The sequence below is a fragment of the Ursus arctos genome, unplaced genomic scaffold, assembly GCF_023065955.2.
Source record: "Ursus arctos isolate Adak ecotype North America unplaced genomic scaffold, UrsArc2.0 scaffold_9, whole genome shotgun sequence".
NCBI lineage: Eukaryota > Metazoa > Chordata > Mammalia > Carnivora > Ursidae > Ursus > Ursus arctos.
In genome coordinates this window covers 78,321,168-78,340,292 of record NW_026623111.1, presented here as the reverse complement: position 1 = coordinate 78,340,292, position 19,125 = coordinate 78,321,168, and the positions used below count along the sequence as shown (strand labels likewise).

Here is a 19,125-nt window from a genome sequence, read left to right as displayed (position 1 = left end):
ACTTCTGCCCATAGCGCATGGCCCAGAAGTAGCCCCGTAACTCTACCTAACTGTGAGAGTTAAAGAACGTAGGGAAGCAGGGGCGCCTGGGTGGCTCAGTTGTTAAGTGTCTGCCTTCGGCTCAGGGCCTGATTCCACGGTCCTAGGATTCGAACCCTGCATCAGGCTCCCTGCTCTGCTGGGAGCCTGCTTCTTCCTCTCCCACTCCCCCTGCTTGTGTTCCCTCTCTCACTGGCTGTCTCTCTCTGTGTCAAATAAATAAATAAAACCTTTAAAAAAAAATAATGTAGGGAAGCAGATGAAATGTTTTATGAGCAGCAACCAGTGTCAGATTCTGTTTAACTGTTTTGCTCTCTGTTTTTAAACAGCATTTTTTATTTATCCTACATTGAGATATACTAAGTTAACAGTGTATACCTCACTTCCTAGGTTCTAGTAAATATTCATCCTCTCTTCATGACTTCAAGGATTGTGTTTTTATGTCTCTGAAATTGCAAATGTTTTAGTACATACCCAAGGCAAATCACCAAAAACTTGATTAGAATTTATAATACATAGCTTCTAGAGTTATTTCCTAATTTCACATGTTTTTTTCTTGATATGCAATGATATACATTCCAGGTCCAGCAGAACTATGATATTAAACAGAAGAAAATAATAGGTTCTTTTTCTTTTCAGTATCTTTTTTGATGAATTTCAAATTTTTAATGAATGTTCTATCTGAAACTGAACAGTGGAGTTTCAAGTATCAATCAACAATACCACACCCTCCTTAGCTTGGATAATCTTATGTGCACAGTTGTATAAAATTTTCCTAAACCATTGTACATACCTACACTAGAGATCGTGTTCTACTTTTTCTACTTACTCGGCTAACCCTTTTTGTTTGACCTTCCAGAGAGCAGCCCTGGACAGTACAATAGTCGGTTGGGGATCATGTACTTTCATTGGAGTAGACTCTGAAATGAGAGGACTGATGGTATCTCCAGTGGAGCTAATCATGGGCCGTACCATAAACGGAACATGCTTTGGTGGTCAGTTTTTTTTCTCCTTTAATTTTCTCCATAGTGGTACGCAAATTCTTATAATGAAGATTATTGAATGGAGAGGGAAACTGTTGTTTATATACTGAGTGCCTAATAACACATCTAGAGACTGCATAAAAGTTATTCTATGAATTATCTGAAAGTAAACAGTTTGTATATATGGATAACCACAAACTGAAATTCAATTTGCATTAAAATGAACCAACACAGAGGAACAAAATGTAAACTCCGACCAAACAGAGATAATTTCTTATCTAGAAACAGGAACTAATTTTAACATTCCTTATTAAGAAAAACTTTTAAATAAATAAAAGTGTAGAAAATTAAAGATTGGAGGGATAATCTATTTGAAGCAACCCAAATCTGACCTGGTAATTTCATTCACTCAACCAACTGATTCAACTACCTCCTGTCAAATACCATGTCTTCACTTGGCATTTTGGTCAAATTACAGGTTGGAAGAGCATCGATTCTATGCCAAAGCTGGTTACTGACTACAAGAATAAGAAATTTGATCTGGATATATTGGTGACTCACACCCTGCCTTTTGACAAAATCAATGAGGCATTTGACCTAATGAACCAAGGCAAAAGGTAAATTAACAAACAGGAATAAGTGGTTTGAAAAACCTTTATGAGGACTATTTATTTGATGTTAAGAACTAACCAGTTTGTCTTTTCTGACATTTTCCACATCATCACACATACTAGATGTGCTCAAAAGATTAAACAGTGGCCACTGGAAAAAAAGAAAAGCTTCCTACTCTATTTCCTTAACACACACTGCCATAGACTATTCCAACATAGAGCGGTGATACAAACAGATACATATTTTCCCTTTCACAATCGTTAACTCAGTTGGGGCTGCTGCCTAGAAAGAAAGGTTTCCACAGCATAATGTCAGGTCACTCTGGTGCAGTACAGCCCTGGGTCTCGCATCATTATGTCCTGCAATTAACAAAGAATGCCCACTCCAGGCCCTTCATTATCAGAACCAGGTGAAAACCATGGTTATGTGAGCAGTGAGTGGCTCATTTAAAGAAACGTAAAGGATGCCCCAACTCTCTCTTGCTTTGTCCCAGGTCTCCTATAAGATACATTCTGATCCACAGTTTTAGCTATGTTGGCTTCTCTAGCACAGAGCCCGAGGACTAATTTATAGAAATGTGCCAACTGGGGGATCTGTAGCAACTGGGGAGCAGGAGACACTAGGATCAATGATTTTGGTTAAAATGATCAAGCATAGCTTGGTCAATAGAAGCAAAGGGAAAAACATCAGGAACAGTTTCACAGGGGAAATGCAGGACCAAAAAAGCAACAAAAAGAGAAGATATCACAAAATGGGGAGGGGGAGGGAATGTAAAGTTAAATGAAATGAATTTGAAGCAGAAAATAAATGTTGCAAAAGAAGAAAATAGGTCCATGATGTGAGGACCCAGGCTACTTCCTGGGAAAGAAATCTGAGAAATTATTTCTACTGACATGAACTCTCTAATTTGCAAACACAATAGCTGCAACGTATCAAAAAGTTCAATAAAAAAGAAAAAAGAAACATTTTTAAGCTATACAAAATAACTTAGTGCATAAGCTCTGTAATATCTTGCACAATCTCAATATCTCCGTAAGGAGTAGCCCTTATTTGGGGAGTTAGGTTGGAGTTTGGGGCCTTAGACCCTAAAACTCATATCTCCTCCACCACCACCCCTTTTCCCCTAGAGTTCTGTTATCGAATATACCCATAAGGAATGCTAAGTGGCAGCCAAATGGAAAATGGTGAATTACTTTATTAATAGCCGGGCAAGTCTCCCATACTCTAAAAGTAGGCCTGATAATCAGTGGAAAAATGGAAGGCTGAGGGCTAGACACCTGAATGAGGCCTCCTACTTCCCCTCTGGCTCACTGGGAAAACCACATTACTGCTCACACCGATGGAAAGGTGACAATGGAGAAGGCAGAGGATGGGACCTAGCATATGGGTATAGAAGCAAGGACACCCAGTTGCTCTTCTAAGGTGCAGTGACCCCGACTCATGGTGAGGAAAGGACACAGAGGTTCTCCCTCCACAGGTAGACAGATGTAGTTCCAGTCCCTGGGTGAGGAAAACATCATGCACGGCAACCTGCTAATGCCAGGGAGTCCACAGCTCCCGCCATAAGGTGGAACAGAAGGAAGCGTCTGTCCTTGAGGCTTACCCCCATCTTTGCTTCTACGTGTTCAAGGAATTACGAGCAGTAAGAATACTTAGGTTCTCAGAAAGCATCATCCCAACACACTAAGCAGTGACTATTCCAGGATGAAAACCCCACTACAATCTTAGCATGTTCTACTCTATAGAACCTTGGGCAGCACGGACCTCACCCAGGGTCACGTGAGGTCCCCAACTTTTCCCAGCTTACTAGCACCATACACAAAGTATGGTTAACTCCATGAATGACAAGATAAAAGAAATTAGGGATAATGCACTAATTTCTCTTTATAGATGTCTATAAAGAAAGAGTAAGCCAAATGCTGAAAGAAAAATACAAAAATTATTTGTGGGTTTTGGTTAAATTTACCATAAAAATTATGCTATCGTCTTATTATTAACAGCATTCGAATAGTCCTGACCTTTTGAAGACACCAGGAACAAACTGGAATACTACCTGAACCTGAACCTGAACCTGTCTGGTTAATTTACAACCTGTAATAATGAATCAAGGACTGCCATGAATGTAAACAACTACTTATAGTTATCATCTCAACATCAAAGAGTTATAAACATCACAGCCTTTGTATCCATAAAATACATTAATATTTCCTGCTTAGTAATTATGATAACTGATGGTTTCACGAATAGAATTATATGATGAGACTTGTTTAAAACTAGTTCTGGAGAGGTGGGAGTGGGGAATGAAGAGTAATAAGTAAAGCTAGATTGGCTTTATGTTTATAATTTTTTAGGTTGGGTGATATATGGGGTTTCATTACACTATTCTCTACTTTTGTTTATGCTTAAAATTTTCCATAATAAAATAATTTTTACTAGAAAAATTACTATTATAGATGTGTACATAAGATACATATATCTTTAAAATACGTCATATATATAAAATGCTATTATATAGTTTCCAGGTTTCAATAAGCTACAAGCTAATCTTCTTTAATAAGCTGCTAAATAATTTCCTTTTTGACATCTGGTATTTTCTTCTCTCTTAGCCCTTCTTTACCACTGTGAACTATAATCACAAGGAGTGGAATATCAGAAGCTACATAAATGAGTATATATAAACAATGAAGATGTTTTAAAAGAAAAAACACATCTATACTCTCAAATGTCCATCTTTACTAATTGCCCTTTTCACCTTTGATAATTATGACAACATATAATGTTTAGAGCTTTAGAGTTTAACAACCTGTAATTAGCACTAAGTACTTTTTATAGTCAATTAAAAGTGACAAAGTAACATAGTAAGTAAAAAGTTACAAGATATAACAGACAATAAGATTTATATAGGCTTTAGTGGGAAAGGAGGGGGAACAGTTAAAAATAAAAAAGATTTATATGAAAAGCAAAATGAGTGGTTTCAAACAATTATCCTCATAGTTGCTACAATAGACAGTTTAAGGATAAGAGATAGTACTGTGGATCAGAGTAACAAACACTAGCTCTCAGCTTAGCATAATTTCTGAAAGCCCCTAGAGTTTTATTTTTAAATGTGTACCACATGCTGAACTCTGAGAGAAGATAAGCCTCTCAGAAGCTCTGGCAGAGGAGGGCGAGGATATCTCAAAGTAGAAACTTACATTCTGCTTACTGCAGACTCTCTTTTGTTGGAAATGGAAGCCAGCTCTGTCCGGAAATGCTTGCTTTGTTGGCATTGTGGGGAGTCCCTCTGTCAGACATGCTCAATAAAGACATGGTGCTTGACAAAGTTTATCCTCACAAGTATCCAGTTTATTTTAGAATATTTCTTCTGAATGATATTTTTCCAAAACATTTTCTACATGCCTCTTTTTTTCCTAAATAGACATTCACAAACCTAATCCTAGTAACTGAGAATGGTCATTATGAGAATGTATTTTTATGCCAAGTTGTGATGCAGTTGTTCCTCTCCCTCTCTCTCTCCCTCTAGCTCTGCAATCACTCCTGCAGTCAGTGGCCCCTGCCTCTACCCATCTTCTAATTTTCCTAGTTTGGTTCTGTGACTTGGAAAAAAACAAACAAACAAACAAAATCTCATTCTTCACAAGGCTGTTAAAATTACTTATAAAATCAGTGAAAACCCAAAGTGATGTGTATGAGGTTTAAAGCTTAACTTTGATCATTCCTTTGGCAGTGGAGGCCTTTTTTTTTCATCCAGGCACCCAGCTGAAACTCCTAGTATATGTAATTACAGTATAACTCTTCAAAATGTACACCTAAAATGCCTAAGTCACCCAAACATCTCTTTCCTAAAATGAGAAATGAATGCTGAATCTATGATACTCCAGAAACCAAAATCATGCACCAGTAATGCATTGGGCAATGTGCAGAAAGCACTTTATTTTTTAAAAAAGATTTATTTATTTGAGAGACAGAGAGAGAGTGGGGGCAGGAAGAGGGGCAGAGGGAGGGTAGAGACAAGCAGACTCCCCACTGAGTGCGGAGCCCAAAATGGGGCTCAATCCCAGGACCCTGAGCTGAAATCAAGAGTAGGACACTTAAGTGACTGAGCCACCCATGCGCCCCTAAAAATCACACTTTAAAGACATAAAAATAAATCTGCAAGCTGCTGACAATTATCTGCTTCTCCTAAGGGCTCTCACGTTCACTCTTCAATTTTAAATGTTACTTTTTAAAATACTAGGAGCAACACACAAATCCCAGTATTTGTAGGGTACCAAGTTTCTGAAACAAAACTGGAATGGAACTTGATCCCTCCAAAGGGAAAAAGAAAATTATTTTAAACGTTTGGATTCTCTAACATAGTAAGATATTCAGGTCAATTTTTTGTGTGTGTGCTTTTTCGGTCTGAAATTATTACAAAACTTTAAGAATGTCAGTTAATAGGATGGACAATACTTGAATTTAGAAGGCAATACAATCACGGTATACTCTTCTAGCAAGAAAAAAAAATGCAGTTTTAAGATACAGTCCCAGTCTCTTCAAACATTTTAGCCCGTGATTGTTTTCTAAATGCTACTACAGCGCCCTCTGGTGTTCTTTAAAACATTTTTCCCGTTTACCAGAGCCTATTTTCTTGAAGAAAAACAAGTTTCACTTATACCATAGTTGACATTTTTAAAAGTACTTTCATGTGCATTATTCCATGTGGTTCTCCAGAATTTTGACTGGACCATAAATTCTTGAATGCAAGGCCAGTCTTCACATTCTTTGAGTGCCCTGCAGATAGCAGGCCCTCCAGCAGGGTGCTCTCTAAGCAAGGCAGGGCAGAATTTATTAACCTCATTGAATAAATCCTGTGTTACAGGGAAAAGAGACAAGATTTTTCTCACTTGCTTATGAGAGTCTTCATAAGCAAGTGAGAAAAATCTTGAAGGCTCACAGAAACTTCAAGGTGAACATGATCTTAAGAAAGGATGGTTACACGTAGGAGAATGTCCCTATTAGGAGACACATGCTGAAAAATTTAGGGGTAAATTTCATGAGATTTGCAACTTCCTTTAAAATGACTCATCAAAAAGTGTGTGTGTGTGTGTGTGTGTGAGAGAGAGAGAGAGAGAGATAGAAATTAAATGTGACCAAAAAATATTAATTGGTAATCTAGGTGAAAAACATAGATTATCCATTGTCCTGTTTTTCAAATTCTGAAATCATAAAACTTTTCAAAATAAAAAGTTGGGTGAAGAAAGATGGATATTTCCCAATTCCAAATTAAATAAATAAATCACTTTTTAAAATATGCCTGACAGACAGGCGGTCAGTCAACCCTAGATTAAGTACCCTCGCAGGCCAATTTTTTCCTTATGGTTAAAACTAAAGTCTGCCTCTCTAGTTCTGCTCTCCAGAGCATCAGAAAGTTTAGTCCCTCTGGTAGCTGAAGACAGCTGGAAGAATCCCATCTCCCACACCACCATATCCTCTTTACTCCTAATTAAATATCTCTAGGTATACTTAGAGTCAATACTCCACTTGCAGTGTGAATAACAGACCAGTAAATGCAAACTGTATTTATATATTCTTTAGTCAGCCAGCTCCATCACTGACAAATATTGAGGTGTATAAAATTCCTAAATATTTCCTCTCTGGAATGATACTAACCAGAATGCTCTTATTCTATCACTTTAACCCAAAGATAGACCATTTGTCTTCTCCGAAGTTTCAAGGTCTTTTTTTTTTTCAATTTTTTTTTAAAGATTTTATTTATTTATTTGACAGAGATAGAGACAGCCAGCGAGAGAGGGAACACAAGCAGGGGGAGTGGGAGAGGAAGAAGCTGGCTCACAGCGGAGGAGCCTGACGTGGGGCTCGATCCCACAACGCCGAGATCATGCCCAGAGCCGAAGGCAGATGCTTAACCGCTGTGCCACCCAGGTGCCCCTCAAGGTCTTTTTAGAAGGAAATTATGAGTAAATAGGCATTTAATAATATAGAAAAATTATATCCTCTTTATTTTATTCCTATTAAATAACATTTTTTATCCTTTCTGCCAATAAACTTCTCTGTTTGATAGGCCTACTTACAGTGTAGCTAATAAAATGTCAGAACCTGACCTTAAAAATAAAAATGTTTATAATTAACCAAAGGAGTCTGAGAAAGAGATGAAAGAGATATCCCTTCTTGCAGATACATAAAAAACAAAATTCTGCATCATAAGCTACTTTTAAAAACCTGGTTTGATAAGGTATTAAATTAAAAAGGTTTCCAAAAGAGACAAAGCAAAAAACCAACTCTTAACTATAGAAAATAAACAGATGGGAAACAAACCAGAGGGGAGGTGGGTGGGGGGATGGGTGAAATAAGTGAAGGGGATTAAGAGTATACTTACTTGATGAGCAATGATAATATATGCAGCTGTTGAATCACTATATTGTACACTTGAAACCAATATAACACCGTATGTTAACTATACTGAAATTAAAACTTGTTTAAAGTCCATTTTCTATGAAAAAGTAATAATAAATTTAAAAGGTTTCCCAAAGTATCTATTGGTTCTCCTCAACAATATGGAGATGTGTGAATATTCACAACTGTTACTAGAACATCTTCGCTTTTTTGTTAAAAAGAACTCCATTCTCAGTTAATTCAATGTTATTTGAACCAAAATGTCCTATGTGACTCCAAAGATGTTAGAAAGTGTTGCCTTCTCCTGTGAAAATAACCTCCAAGAGGAATCTGCAATTCTGCTCATCTCATTGCCAAGATTTTAACCTGGTAATAATATTGTAATTGACATCTCTGTATTTCTAAGCAGTCTTTAAAATTTTTCTGCCAAATTAAAAGAGAATCCTTAGCACTTTCCTTTTCTTCCACATGTACAATGTGGAATTATTAATTATTCCAAACTAATGGAGTAACTAAAAGCATATGCCTTTGCTATATTTTTTTAATCTGAGAGCCTGAATCTGTTTCATTTATATTAATAAATCCATGGATGATGATACAAGTAGAAAAATAATAGACAGGGAAAAAATTCTAGATTTGGAATAAGAGTTGATCCCAGTGAGAACAAATTTCTGCCCCCTGCATGGTGAAAGGAATCCAATGTAACCAATCTGTCACAGAATGGCTATCTAGTCCCCCTTAGGTATTATACCATAGCGGAGATCCAGGGTTGTTAGGTGTTGGTATCAGTCTGAACACTCAGCCTGCCACTCAGACACTGGCAGAGCCAGAACATTCCTGGAAAGGAATGTTTATGCTGTTGAGCCTATGCTCATGTCTATGGGCACTTACATGTAGAAGCCCACTAAGTAAGTACTTGGGGGACTTGCTGAACAATATCCCCAGGCTGGCTTACCTTGTTCACCTGATAATTGACAATCTCTTCCAAAATCAGAACTTTTGGTGGGAGATTCACATGGACTATAAATTTTCTCACATACACTGCACAGTATAAAAGGTCCAGCCACATATCTCTTCTCCAGACTTCCTTATTACCAATCTTATAACCTCATTCCTTCAAAGTCCCTGACCATCTGACCAAATAACTAATTACTGCCTATTAATCAATGTAGACCCATACCTTAGGCCATTTCATTCTTGTCAAAGAAAACTCAAAGAGATATACATAGGGGCGCCTGAGTGGCTCAGTCAGTTAAGCATCTGCCCTCGTCTCAGGTCATGATCCCAGGGTCTGAGATTGAGCCTCACGTTGGGCTCCCTGCTCAGCAGGGATCCTGCTGCTCCCTCTCCCTCTGCCCCTCCCCCCACTCATGCTCTCTCGCGCATGCTCTCGCTCTCGCCAATAAATAAAATCTTTTTTAAAAAACAAACAAAAAAAGATATACATAATTCTTGAAGTTCTGTATTCCTGTTAAGTTTTCCCAAATCCACGTCTACCAACTGCCAGAATATTGTGCGGAGCACTGTAAACAAAGCTGAAATGCTCTTCCTCACCTATAAACTGATCGTACAGAAGTAGAAGTGCAGTAGGAGTGGGAGTCAATCGCCTGGGCAATTTACTGGGCCTTCAGGATCTACTCGGATCCAGTCCTGTATCCACAATTCCACTCAGTAATGCTATCCTCCTGGGGCATGTCCAGGCTTCTAATCCTCTTGATCCAGTAATACCCAGCTCATGGTGAGAAACTCAGAAAGCACGATCACCTAGCATGCCGTAGCTAGACATTGTCAATCATAAGCAGGATGGAAGAGAACGTGACTTTGCTCTAGAACTCTGGGTTCTCCACCACAGATCTACTACAGGCTCCAAACAACATCCTGCCACAGACACTTAAACAACATTGAGTCCAGAAAAGGAAAGCATCAAGGTTGTTCTCACAGCAATCTAGACCAGCTGGACTTCTCTTGCTCTACGTTCCACTCAAAGCTGGCAGAGTTTAGGTCACACTATAAATAGGTAAGAGCTGCCCAAAGATGGTGATGCCCACACTGGTTGCTGACTCATTAGCCATTCCTCACTTCTCCCATACAAAAAGAAACCCAATTTCATTCAAGAAATTTCATTCAATAATGGGCTCAGGGAAGGTGGGAGTCTCCCTCAGCCCTAAGAGTTAAACTATGAATGGTCTAATCCCATTCTCCTATGCTAGTGACTGATTTGGGATAGACACATGACCCTAGTCTGGTGAGACAAAAGGGGAAGTCTGTTAGAGGGCTTTGGGGAGCGATTTCTCCCCTGATTTTAAAAAAAGGAAGGGTAAAAAGAAGATTGTTTCCTTCCTACACTTGGATGTTGTCATGTAAGGACATGAGAGGCTGGAACTGTAGCAGCCGTCTTACAACCATGGTAGGAAAAACCAGAAAATAGCAGAGCAGCTAAACTAGAGCCCTGACATCACAGAGCAACCAGAATTTACCATTCTCTTTCATTATACTGTCTAGCACTTTTTTTTTCTTTTTCTTTATTTAAATTCAACTAGAAACATATAGTACATCACCAGTTTCAAATGTAGAGTTGAATAAGTCATCAGTTGTGTATAACGCCCAGTATTCATCACATCACGTGCCCTCCTTAATGTCCATCACCCACTTACCCATCCCCCTATCCTCCCCCCCCTTCCAGCAACCCTCAGTTTGTTTCCTATAGTTAAGAGTCTTTCATGGTTTGTCTCCCTCTCTGATTTCCTCCCATTCAGTTTCCCCTCCCTTCCCCTATGATTCTCTATGCTGTTTCTTATATTCCACATATGAATGAAACTCTATGATAGTACTGGAAGTCCTAGCCTCAGCAATCAGACAACAAAAAGAAATAAAAGGCATTCAAACTGGCAAAGAAGTCAAACTCTCTGTCTTCGTAGAGGACACGATACTCTATGTGGAACACCCAAAAGACTCCGCCCCAAAATTGCTAGAACTCATTCAGGAATTCAGCAAAGTGGCCGGATATAAAATCAATGCGCAGAACTCAGGTGCATTTCTACACACTAACGATGAGACAGAAGAAAGAGAAATTATAGAATCAATCAATCCCATTTAAAATTGTACCAAAAACGATAAGATACCGAGGAATAAACCTAACCAAAGAGGTAAAGGATCTGTACTCTAAAAACTGTCCAGCACTTTTAGAAGCAACCATCTACCCCCCTAGCTTTGAATGACTCATGCACTTTAATACTCCTCTGTGGTAAAAACTGAGTAGTCCCCAAGGTTTTGCCTCCAATACTTACTCACTTCATTCCAGAAAATCAGAGTTGATTTTTTAATTAATTGTTTCATCCATCCCTGCATACCTAGAGACACTCTACCCCTTAGAATCAACTGAATTTTCACTGCTTTCAGCCTCAACCAGGTCAGATAATTAATCCCAGATTAACCCCCTGATGGTCTGTTTTCTTGCAAAATTCCTAGTACTATTTTTGACTGATTTCATCGGAAGTCACAGAAATCAATTCTGGCTAATTTAAAACGATAAGGAATTTATTTAAAAGATATTGGGTAGGTCATATTGAGTAGGTCACAGTATTATCAAGAGAACTAGAAAACACTTTCAGAGATATACAGCCTGAAATTTATTTCCAAGCCTATGCAACAGAACTGATCTATCAGGCTCCAAATGCTACAGACTAAACCACTATTCCACCCCTGAACACAGGACCCCCACCACTGGCTTCGCTGCCCTTGCTGCCCCAGGAAATTAAATCTGCAATGAGGAAGGAATGAGGGGCTTGCTTCTTCTCTTGTTCATGCTCTATCGCTCCCACCACTCGCTAGCTACTACTGCTCAAGCCCCTCCATTGTCCAGAATCAAAGGGAGGTGAAATTTGGGGGAAAAGACTATATTCTACATGACCAGTAACTACTATCGCAATCTGATTTTCATACTCTTTGGGTGTAGCACCTTTTAAATACTAGATTCCTTCTTGAGTAGGGAATTTCTGTGGGTTTCACAAAGAACCCTCCACCCCACTGGGGACCCCCTACCTACAATTCCTTTATAGGTTGGATTCTTTACACAACCAGACAACTAAGACTTTGCCTTTAGCCCCTGACTTCCACCAGGGTGGATCTCTTTGATGAAGTTTCTTTTAAGATTGTCTACAACTGTCTCCCTTTGCAGTGTCTTCGATGAAGTTTCTTTTAAGATTGTCTACAACTGTCTCCCTTTGCAGGGTCCACATTTGGTCCATGGGAAAACACACCTGTGGGTCTGACTCCACTAAACTCTGCTCTACTTCATTCTGCCACCAAACAGAATGCTCTAGCCAGCCTCTAGCCTGACTTTTTTTTTATTATTTCAGATACCAGACTTTGAGTCATTCAGGTTCCAGAGAACACATTTCAAGCTTTTTGAGTGGTTCTCTTCTCCTGGCTTCAGATGAGAAGAAAATGCTTCCATCACCCTCACTAGAAAGTGGGAAGGGCATATACAGCACACTGACAACTCTTTCCAAAGAAATCCTCCTTCCCAATTATTTTTGTCCTTCCTCATGAAGTCTTTGCTGTCCCTTACAGAGCTCAGAAACAAGAGATGAGCTAATGCTGGCAGAAGAAATTGTCTGTGTCTTAGCATGTCCTACATAAGGTAGGCTAGTACCTTGCCTTAGAGTGTGGGGGTACTTTTGGTACCTATATTGTTTAGCCTTGGAGTTCAAAGACAAAACTGAGACAATATGAAATTAAACCTTATACCTCTCCGGGCTGTTAGGTTTTCCAGAGTCTCCAGAGTTCCAGAGTCTCCAAAGTTCTTGTCTGGAAAAGATAAGCTCAGGTTATTTACAATAAGCAATAACTTCTAATATATAATTACCTATAAAAAATACAAAGAAAATTTCCTTCTTTGGGATCACAGAGCCACCTGAGAAGTCTCTGACTTCCTGATTCTGTGATATGTGTTGGTCTTGAAAAGTAACAGGAAAAATTGCACAACATAATTCAGATCTGTAGCTGCAAACTAGATATCCATCTTCTCTGTATGCTATGTGTATATCTGTTTCCCAAGAGAAAGGGTTTGTTGGGTAACTTTGGAACCTTTGATTTATCAGAACTAGTACCAGCCACTCTGGTTCCCTCATGTCAACCCATCTGAGGCTTCCTTCAATTCAGACAGTTTCCTGTTCCAATTCATGGGGTCTATAGCAAGGGCTGTCTCTGCCTCTCAAATGGACTATGTATACAAGCAGTGTCAACTAGAACTAGGGGGAGAAAGAGTTCCCCTTAAATTGCATATTTATGGCTTCATGAACTCTCCTTTAAATTCGTTCAGTACTTATCTTTCTTGCAAGCTCTGTGAAATACGCTTCCACTTTTTGAACTCTCTTTGACTCTGTACACTTACTTGCTATTATAAAGTCTAAAATGATGGGTCATTTTCACCTAACGAGCCCTTCAGTTCAAAATAATCTGAACTTTTTTTCTTGAGAGTCAGAATTAAGTTAGCAGTATAACTCATTGTTTACTCTCTTCTGGTAGATGAAACACAGAGCAAGATAGATAGATCAAGAATTTAACTACATGATGCCTTGGGGTTGATGTTCCCCATTACTTCTCTTGTGCTGCTATGCCCATTATGTGATCTGTATTTGGAAAATATCACGCGTATCTTGTATCTCCTACCTGGACAGGTTATTTCTAATCTAGTCTACACTAGCAAATTCCCTCATGAAACTGAGGGCCTCTGATTTCACCTTGAAACAATTTTTCCTTCTCATAGAAAGTAGATGTGACTTCTATATCTATTTGTAACTCCTATTTTTTAATATACCTTATTTTTTGAAGTTTTAGGGTTCACAGCAAAACCGAGCAGAGTTCCTTTCTACCTGCCGCCTCCACACACAGACACAAGCTGCCCCTCTATCGACGTGTCCCACAATACTGGTACATTTGCTACAACTGATGACACTGACACACCATCATCACCCAAAGTCCAGACTGTATGTTAGGGTTAGTTTTTGGTGTTGTACATTCTATGGGTTTTGACAAACGTGTGATGATGTTATCTACCATTACAATATCATACAGAATAATTTCATTGCCTTAAAAATCTTCTCTATTCCACCGATTCATCCCTCCCTCCCCCAACCCCAGCAACCACTGATTTTTTTTTTTCTTTTTTACTGTCTCCATAGCTTTGTCTGTTTCAGAAAGTTATACTGTTGGAATTACACAGTATGTAGCCTTTTCAGACTGGCTTCTTTCATTTAGTAATATGGATTAAAGATTCCTCCAAGTCTTTTCAGAGCTTGAGAGCTCATTTTTTTTCAGCACTTGACAATATTACACTATCCAGATGAATCATAGTTTATTTATCCATTCACCTACTAAAGGATATTCAGTTGCTTCTAAGTTTTGGCAATTGGAATAAAGCTGCCATAAATATTCACGTGCAAGTTTTGGAAATTATGAATAAAACTTCTATAAAATTTGTGCAAACACAAGGTTTCAACTCATTTGGGTAAATATCAAGGAACATGATTGCTGGATAGTATGGTAAGAATATGCTCAGTTTTATAAGAAACTGTCAAACTGTCTTCCAAAGTGGCCATACCATTTTGCATCCCCACCAATAATGAACGAGAGTTCCTGCTGCATTTGGTGTTCTGTTTTGAATTTTGGCCAAACAGTTGTGTAGTAGTATCTTATTTGTCTTAATTTGCAATTTCCCAGTGATATATGTTGAATACCTTTTCATACTTGCTTGCCATATATACATCTTCTTTGATGAGGAACTTGTTCAAATCTTTTGCCCATTTTTAAGTTGGGTTGTTAGTTTTCTAGCTGTTGAATTTTAAGAGTTCTTTGTATATTTTGGAAGACCATCCTTTATAAAACATGCCTTGCAAATATTTTCTCCCAGTCGGTGGCTTGCCCCCTTCTCTTGACACTGTCTTTCAAAGCATAAATTTCAAAGAAGTCCAGCTTATCAATTATTCCTTTTATGGCTCATACCTTTGGTATTACATTTAAAAATCGTTGCCATACCTAAGGTGATCTAGATTTTCCCCTATGTTATCTTCTAGGAGTTTTACAGTTTTGCATTTACTTTCAGGTCCATGATCTATTTTGAGTTAATTTCTATGAGGGATGAAGGTCTGTGTCTAGATTCATTTTTTTGCAGTATATATCTAGTTGTTCTGGCACCATTTTTTAAAAGACTGTATTTCCTGTACTGTATATTGCGTATTTTCTTTGCTATATTGTCAAAGATCATTTACTATACTCACATGGGTCTATCTGTGGACTCTATTCTGTTCTATTGCTCCCCCACTGTCTCAATTATTATAGCTTTATAGTAAGTGTTGAAGTTGGATAGCGTCAGTCTTCCAACTTTGCTCTTCTCCTTCAATACTGTGTTGACTTATTCTGGCTCTTTTGCCTCTCCATATAAACTTTAGAGTCCGTTTGCTGATATCTATAAAATAATTTGCTGGGATTTTGACTGGGATTGTGTTCAATCTATAGATCAAGTAGGAAAGAACTGACAGATTGACAATACCGATTCTTTTTTTTTTTTTTTAGATTTTATTTAATTTGACAGAGAGACAGCCAGCGAGAGAGGGAACACAAGCAGAGGGAGTGGGAGAGGAAGAAGCAGGCTTCCAGTGGAGCAGGGAGCCCGACGCGGGGCTCGATCCCAGGACCCTGAGATCACACCCTGAGCCAAAGGCAGACGCTTAACCACTGAGCCACCCAGGCGCCCCAATACCGAGCCTTTCTTTCCATGAACATGGAATATCTCTTCATTTATTTAGTTCTTGTTTGATCTCTTTCAACAGTTTTGCAGTTTTCCCCATATTGACATTGTACATATTTTGTTAGGATTATAGCTAAGTATTTCATTTTTTCACAAGCAAATATAAATGGTATTGTGCTTCCTCTGCTTCTATCTTCTGAAAAAGATTGTAGATAATTGGTATAATTTTTCTCTTAAACAGTTTGTAGAATCCACCAGAGCCTGGTGCTTTCTGTTTTGAAAGGTTGATTCAATTTCTTTACTAGATATAAGCCTATTCAAATAACCTATTTTTTCTTGTGTGAGTTTTAAACAGATTGTGTCTTTCAAGGAATTGTCCCTTTGATCTAGGTTATCAATTTTGTGTGCAAACAGTTGTTCACTGTATTACTTTATAATCCTCTAAATGTCCATGGTATCTGTAGTGATGTCCCTTTTTCATTTCTGATGTTAGTAATTTGTGCTCCTCTCTTTTTTCTTAATTAGCCTGGCTAGAGGCTTATCAATTTCATTAATCTATTCAAAGAACCAGCTTTTGGTTTTGTTGAGTTTCTCAACTGATTCCAGTTTCCAATTTCATTTATTTCTACTCTAAATTTTATTATTTTCTTTTGCTTACTTTGGACTTAATATGTTCTTCTTTTTCTACTTTCCTAATGGAGAATGTTAGGAAATTAATTTTTATCTTTCTTCTTTTCCAATGTATACGTTCAAAGTTATAAATTTTCCTATAAGCACTGCTTTCACTACATGCCACAAGTTTTATTGTGTTTTCATTTCCTTTTATTTTTTAAAGATTTTATTTATTTATTTGACAGAGATAGCCAGCGAGAAAGGGAACACAAGCACGGGGGGTGGGAGAGGAAGAAGCAGGTGCTTGTGGAGGAACCTGATGTGGGGCTCGATCCCAGAATGCTGGGATCACGCCCTGAGCCAAAGGCAGATGCCCAACGACTGCGCCACCGAGGCACCCCTATTGTGTTTTCATTTCCATTCAAGTAAGGAGCCAATACAAAACTTTCTTCTCTTCCTTCCCACTGAGCAGCTTGCCCAACACCCTAGTTCAATTCTGATAGCCCATTTACAGACCACGCACTGCACACTCCCTGAAATCACGAAAGTGTGAGGACCCACCCCACCCCCCATGACTAGATCTCTCTGGAGTTAACTCTGACTTATCCACACTAAGCCTTCAGCTATTAATCAATTACACTTCACAATTTCCAATACCAATATTGGTTCCCCCAGAGGTGGGTTTTTGCTCCAGTAAGTTGTAATTCTCTGTATTTATCTAACTCTCCAATTCTGGGGTCATTGGTTTGTCCTGAGATCTCAACTCTCTGACAGATCTAAGGAGAGTTTTTGATTTCTCAGTTTGTTCAGCTTTTTACTTGTTGTTAGGATGAACTGACAACTTTCAATCTCCTTACATGTCAGACCGGAAACTAGCAAACTAGGAAGGTATCACAAAAATGCCAATGCTTCTTCCAAGAAGATAGACAATATATCTACAATAGGGAAAAGAACATTAACTCTTTGCTAAAAGCTTTCTTTCACTAAAAAAATGCCTGCTGTATTCCAAGCAAAAGTTCTATTATATACAAAGGCCTGGAATCAAGAAAGAGAACAGTCCTTTAAAGAAAATGCAAATGTTCCATAAGCTTGGAATGAGACTTGTGTGGTCGAATAGCAGAAAATAAGGTTGTGGAGATAAGTGGGAATCATGTTACACAGAACCTGACTGGCCCAGCTAGAGACTGGATTTTATCCCTTTCTCAGCCCTTGATGACTTTTAAATAGTAGAATGACATTTATTTCCTTCGAATCCACTGCATTCAAAAACTATTAAAGGTGAGAGAAAATGGCATGAATTGATGTATGTTTCAGAAAGATAACTAACGGGGCATTAGTTAGAAGTGCATTAGACTCAGAGGCCTAACAACAAAGACATCAGATGGGAAGCTTTTTCAGAAACCCTGGAAGACATGATGACAGCCGAAACTAAGGTGGAGGTGCGGGGGGGGGGGGGCACAAGATATGAGAGGTGACAGAATGAATGCAGGCACTGAGGGTCAGGGAGAAGTTGAAATTTCCAGGTTTCTGGCTTGGGAAGGAAGGTGGGGGTGCCCGGGTGGCTCAGTCAGTTAACCATCTGCCTTTGGCTCAGGTCATGATCACAGGGTCCTGCTCAGCAAGGAGTCTGCTTCTCCCTCTACCCCTCCCCCCATGCTTTCTCGTTCTCCTCTCTCTCTCTCTCAAAAATAATAAAATCTTTAAAAAAAGAAAGGAAGGGAGGGAGGGAGGAAGGAAGAAAGTAAGGGAGGAAGGGAAGAAGGGAGGGAATGGTGGTGTCACACACAGACAGAAAGAAGATAAACTTTAAGAAGAAAAGATGACAAGATGAGTTTTGAACAAGCTGACTTTGAGATAACTACGAGATACCCTAATGGAGACAGAAAGATGTCTAGCAGCCAGCTGTATGCCCAAGCCTGGAGTTCACCACAGCCATCCTTATTTATAATCCAGAAGCTGTCCTTATATAAAAAGAAGTTAAAAGCCATGGTGTAAATGAGAGAGTGGAGTGAAGGAAAGCCGTTGGACAGAATTTTTTTGGATCACCAGCATTAACTTAAGATACATACTAAGCAAAAAAACTCATGAAAAAGACCGGAAAGCAGAGGAAGAGAGTGGTCTGTTAGAGCTATTTTTTTTTTTTTTTTTAATTCAGCATTCGCAACAATCAGAGTTTAAGAGAAACTGGCAAATACTCCATCTTCCCTCTTTCTCCACTCTGGCCACTCCTAAACCACACCACATCAAACACGTCCACGTTCCGGAGGCTTTGCACTCACTCGTGTCCCTCCTCGCAAAGTTCACTCCCCGTATCCCACCGACCGCCAAAACTCCTACTCACCCTTCAGGAGCAGCTGGAATAGAGCCCGGGGAGTTTCCCCAATGGGTACCTCCTTTGTGCCCCCTTAACCACTCTTCTCCCAGCTGAGTTTCCCCCTCAATGGAGTCCTTCGAAGGGCTAGATCCTACTCATGGGATCTCAAGACGCAGCGCACACTCAGTGTGTAGAGGAGCACAAAATGGTGCAGTCCTGTTTCCCACGTGCTTCCAGTTAAATTCCTGGTTCCTCACCTTCCATCTCTCCCCTTCAGAAGCCTGATCTACGCTGCCTGGGCTAAAGTGACAAGGGGAAAACCCCTTCCGTACACAGACGTTTCGCATCTAGTCTGATGGCCTCGCCCAAACCCCGCCAAATTCAGAGCTGAAACCACGTGGGCGCGCGCTAGAGCGCCG

General features: G+C 39.2%; 1 protein-coding gene across 1 annotated transcript in view; it reads left to right on the top strand.

Moving 5' to 3' along the window:
• Positions 1-4,959, top strand: part of ADH4 (alcohol dehydrogenase 4 (class II), pi polypeptide) — a 41,081-nt gene extending 36,122 nt beyond the window's left edge. The window contains exons 8-10 of the mRNA XM_026509676.3: positions 899-1,034; positions 1,501-1,639; positions 3,635-4,959. Of these exons, the coding sequence (XP_026365461.1) occupies positions 899-1,034; positions 1,501-1,639; positions 3,635-3,659 (300 nt within the window). The 3' untranslated portion in view covers positions 3,660-4,959. The remainder of the gene's footprint in view (positions 1-898; positions 1,035-1,500; positions 1,640-3,634) is intronic.
• The last annotated feature ends 14,166 nt before the right edge of the window (positions 4,960-19,125 follow it).